This window comes from Lactuca serriola, chromosome 3, assembly GCF_051521515.1.
Source record: "Lactuca serriola cultivar US96UC23 chromosome 3, Lser_US96UC23_V15, whole genome shotgun sequence".
Taxonomy (NCBI): Eukaryota; Viridiplantae; Streptophyta; class Magnoliopsida; order Asterales; family Asteraceae; genus Lactuca; species Lactuca serriola.
The window spans coordinates 14,591,591-14,596,404 of record NC_136410.1 but is presented as its reverse complement, the minus strand read 5'-3'; the positions used below and the strand labels follow the sequence as shown (position 1 = coordinate 14,596,404).

General features: G+C 32.2%; 1 protein-coding gene across 1 annotated transcript; it reads left to right on the top strand.

Moving 5' to 3' along the window:
• Window positions 1–2,861: 2,861 nt before the first annotated feature.
• Window positions 2,862–3,812, top strand: LOC145095043 (uncharacterized). Its single transcript, XM_079032986.1, has one exon. The coding sequence runs from the start codon at window positions 2,862–2,864 to the stop codon at window positions 3,810–3,812; it is 951 nt and encodes a 316-aa protein (XP_078889112.1).
• The last annotated feature ends 1,002 nt before the right edge of the window (window positions 3,813–4,814 follow it).

Sequence of the window (4,814 nt, the reverse complement as noted above, 5' to 3'; positions counted from 1 at the left end):
ATGCTGGGCGTTCTTGCTAATGGAGGAAACCCTAATTTTTAGGGTTTGGCTAGTATAAAAGCACTCTTATGGCCTAATTTTTAGGGTTTGGCTAGTATAAAAGCACTCTTCAACCCTTATACTTTATAATATTATAAGTTAATAATCTATATATATATATATATATATATATATATATATATATATATATATATATGTATAAGAGCAAGTCAGTCTTACCGTTAGTAGGCCTCATTCACGAAGCCGGTCTATAAGGGGGTATAAGGTTACTGCCTATAAAATGACAGTTTAATGGGTGCCCACTGTCACCCACCGCTTCCTTGACCGGTGGAGGGTCGTTAGCTAAACGGGTAGGACAAGGACTAGAATTCTCCCTTCATTAAAAGTATTAATGATAAATACTAAGTAACTAAACTCTTATTAACACCCAATCTTAGTTACTTAGGAAAATGTGAATAAGGTGCTAATCCATGAAATTACACTTTGCACTTTGTTTAAGTCGGTTAGTGGAGCGTGTGTGGTTAACCGGCACACTAACTCGTATTTAACAAGGTAGGAAAAGGGTAACTTAATGTTTATCATAGTATCGATGGAGCGTGTTTGATTAACCGGCACATCGATTGAGGGGTAAACACTTAAGGGTACCAATGGTTACTTCACACCTTGTTTTGTGATCCTCGGCATCCCAGTCACTAAAACTGAAGGGCAGACTCGAGATTGAAACATGCCATTGAACAGTTCAATGAATCTCAAAAGATCTAGGAGTTTCAAAACCAATTAAAACCTAATAATACATTTCGTTTATCTTGGTGGCAACTGGTGAATCGTCATTCACCTACCTTCAAATAGTTTATAGATTGGATTACGGCATACCTCTTCCATGTAAACTTTGACTTGAAGAAAATTTATTTTTTAATTTTTAGCTAAAGTTTACCAAATTTGTTTTATTATAATCCTAGATATTATATGATTTATGCAAAAATAAATGATTTTTATTTTTATTTTTCAGGAAATATGTCATTATGTTGAATAGTTTCTTGCAATATATATATATATATATATATATATATATATATATATATATATATATATATATATATATAGGGTGATATAAAATTCGATTTTTTTTAACGTGAAATTCACAATGTGAATCTTTGAAAATTTACATCGTGAATCCGGATTCACACGGTAAATCCGAAAAATATTTTTCACATTCACAATGTTAATATATGAATTTAGATATTTTTAGATTTTTTTTCGATAAAGAATAAGCTCTAGAAATTGAAAAAAAAGATTTGGTTCCTTGAATAACCAATAATTATGGTTCTCTATTGAACTTTTCCGTATATATATATATATATATATATATATATATATATATATATATATATATATATATATATATATATATATATATATATATATATATATATATATATATATATATATATATCTTAGTTGCAGAAATCGCGATTAATCGCTTGACGTTCTTCAACCGTTGAGGATTAGGGCATTAATCGGAAATTTAGGATTAATCGGTTTTGGCGGGATTAATCGGCCCTAGTGGGATTAATCGGTCAACAAAAATCAAAAAAGTCGAAAAAAGTCAAAAAGTCAAAAAAAATTCAAAAAAATGTCAAAAAATTTAAAAAAAATTCAAAACATCAACTTTCTTTTTTTACTCCAAAATTTTCAAATTTTCAAAATTTCATATACCAAAATATTCATATTTTCGTATTTCCAAGTTTCCAAATTATAATTTTTCTTATTTTCTAATTTTGAAGTACTTGTTTTTCTTAAGATATATTAATATTTAATTAATTTTAATATTTTATTAATAACCTATGGTCCCCAATTAATCCACGCCAAGACCGAATAATCACTTAACACCAGTCGGCCGTCGAGTTATCGTCAAGCGATTTTTACAAACTTCATATATATATATATATATATATATATATATATATATATATATATATATATATATATATATATATATATATATATATATATATGGGATTTAGATCCGGTAAAAAAAAATTTTGTAGGAAGGTAAGAAGTTTTTTTTCTACATATTTTTTTGACAAACAAAAGAAATGAATCACTAGATGATTTATTTGTAAGATGATTCACAAAAAAAAATCTCAAAAAAACATCTTTATGATTCATTTTTAAGTAAATTAAGAAAAAATTCACTTTCGTGACAAATTTAATGAATAACAACAAAATCATTGTATAAATGAATCATCGAGATTTTTTTTGAGAATATTTTCTTGTGAATCATTTTACAAATGAATCATCTAATGATTCATTTTGTTTGTTCACGAAAAAAATATGTAGAAAAAACTTTTTACCTTCTTAACAAAAATTTCTTTTTTATTTGATTTTGATTCTATATATATATATATATATATATATATATATATATATATATATATATATATATATATATATATATATATATATATATATAATAGAGAAAATCTCTCACCTAATATACTATTCAATGTCTTTCTAAATATTTTGCATTAATGACGAAACTGTCTTGAGAAATAAAACTAAGGGACATATATTCTCTTCACGAACTACGACTGGCTACAATGAAAGATGACTAGGAGCCTAAGATGAACATTATGTTTCCTTCAAATCTAGAGATATAATTAATTCATCACCCATTATATTTGCTTAATTATGTGCTAGTTTTACTCCATGCAATGATTACAGTGGACATAGTTTCCATGTATATCAGATCTCATGCATTTAACTCTCTCTTTATTTAAACAAGCATGCTTTCTATTTGATCTCCATCTTGCTTCAGATCTCTCTCCATCTCTATTACGATCTCTCAATCTGTTCAAATAATGGAAGAACATAAACCAGAGCCATGCCCCTCCGAGGCATCAAGCATATCGGCAGAAAGAGAAAGCTTGAAGAACAAGACCTCGGATAGCAAAGCGGTCACAGAGGGTTCTTCTGATATTCAACTCAACAGGAGGGTCGTCAATCAGTCATCTTCTAGGGCTTTTCTTGATCTCAAACTCTCAACTTTAGAAGAGAAGAAAATAGAGCTCAATCTCTTTAACCCTTCAAGGGTGGTGGAGGGGGCAACTTCATCTCAGGCAAGTGAGTCTTCCAAGGAGGAGACTCGGGAAAAGTCTAGGGTTTTCTCTTGCAATTACTGTAAGAGAGAGTTCTCAACCTCTCAAGCCCTCGGAGGTCACCAAAATGCCCACAAACAGGAGAGGCAAATTGCCAAGAGGCGACAAATGGAGGTTCCGCCTTATGGCCACCTAATGCCACCACCACCACATTATGGTAATTTTACGTACTACCCTTCGTTTGCTAATTTGACGAATGCCTCAGTTAGCAACAATATTAGGTCATCACTTGGGATTAGAAACGAACCATTAATCCAAAGGCCGCCTTCGTGGTCATCCTCACCACTGAATTATCGGTTTGCCTCAGTAGGGCATCATGAACAATTCACCAATAGATTACCTCCATATTTTGATCATAGGACAAAGATGTTGGAGAGTAGTTTTCAAGGTAACAGTACAAATACTAGTGTTGGTTTTGGTTCTCCTGCAATAGCAACTGCAGCTTCGCCCTCTTCTAGATATGAAGGCCACACAGGAGCTCCTCATGATTTTTTTGGAGTTCCTTCTGGAAATGGAAATCCTACTGCTACACATAATAATGGGATTGAAGTAGAAAATAGTGCCAATAATCTGTTGGAACGGATAGGTGTGGTTCATCCAGAGAACCCTCAAGATACATCCAATGTTGGTCTTGATTTAAATCTGAAGCTTTAATAGTCAACTTTGTCTTTCAATTTGTTTACATTTGTGTTTTGATCTCGGATATATATGTTTTCAATTGGTCATGAAATAAGCAAGAAGCTACATTGTTTTTATTAGCAGTCTATTGTTATTTTTGAATGGGTACTTGATTATTTAAAGTTCAATGATTATTTGTTTATACACTCTGATTTTGCATTTGTGTTTTAAGAACACAAGTTCAATTGAACATTTGAACTGACCACCATTTTTCACATCTAAGAAGATGTACACAACTGAAGAATGAAAATTATAAGTGTTTAATATACTGAAACCATATAAATTTACTTTGGTTAGTAACTGACCTAAGCCTGAACGGAAAAAACCTCATCAACATGTGGATGTAGCCATGTTTTATGCACCAATATCACAGGAATGATGGTATTCCTCTCACTTGTTCACCTATTATGAGTTTGCAGTGCTGACAATTAGCATGTATGTAGGTGTTGAAATCTATCAGATCATCTAGATGAATCTCAACCATGATGCATCTTGTCTAACTAGTTTTTCTTTTTCTTTTTTTAAATTTGGGACAACGAATTATATTAAAGGACCAACAACCGAGCCGCAAGAAATACACAGGGAGGGAACACTCAGCTGAGGGATTTATAACACCACTTAAAAGGGCATCCTTTTTGCGACTATTAACTCATAAAAACGATGGCATTTGAACCTTGCCACGAGACAGATATGAGAAGCCGCACCTAGGGAGTACTGCAATTTGAGGTTTCTAAATTTTATATGGCCCATGTAAACAAAACAAATGACCCTATCGAACAGGGAAGGTAGAGCAGATGTAAATCTTGTAAGCAATGTAGCTGAGGACATGACTTTCCGTCTTAAATTGATTGTGAATTTGTGACACATCGCTCATATATAAGACAGGAGTCTACATGTCATGATGCCTATCCTTTCCCACCCCCCTCTCTCTCCCCCCCACCCCCACCCCCAACACACACCGCACCCCACCCCAATTTG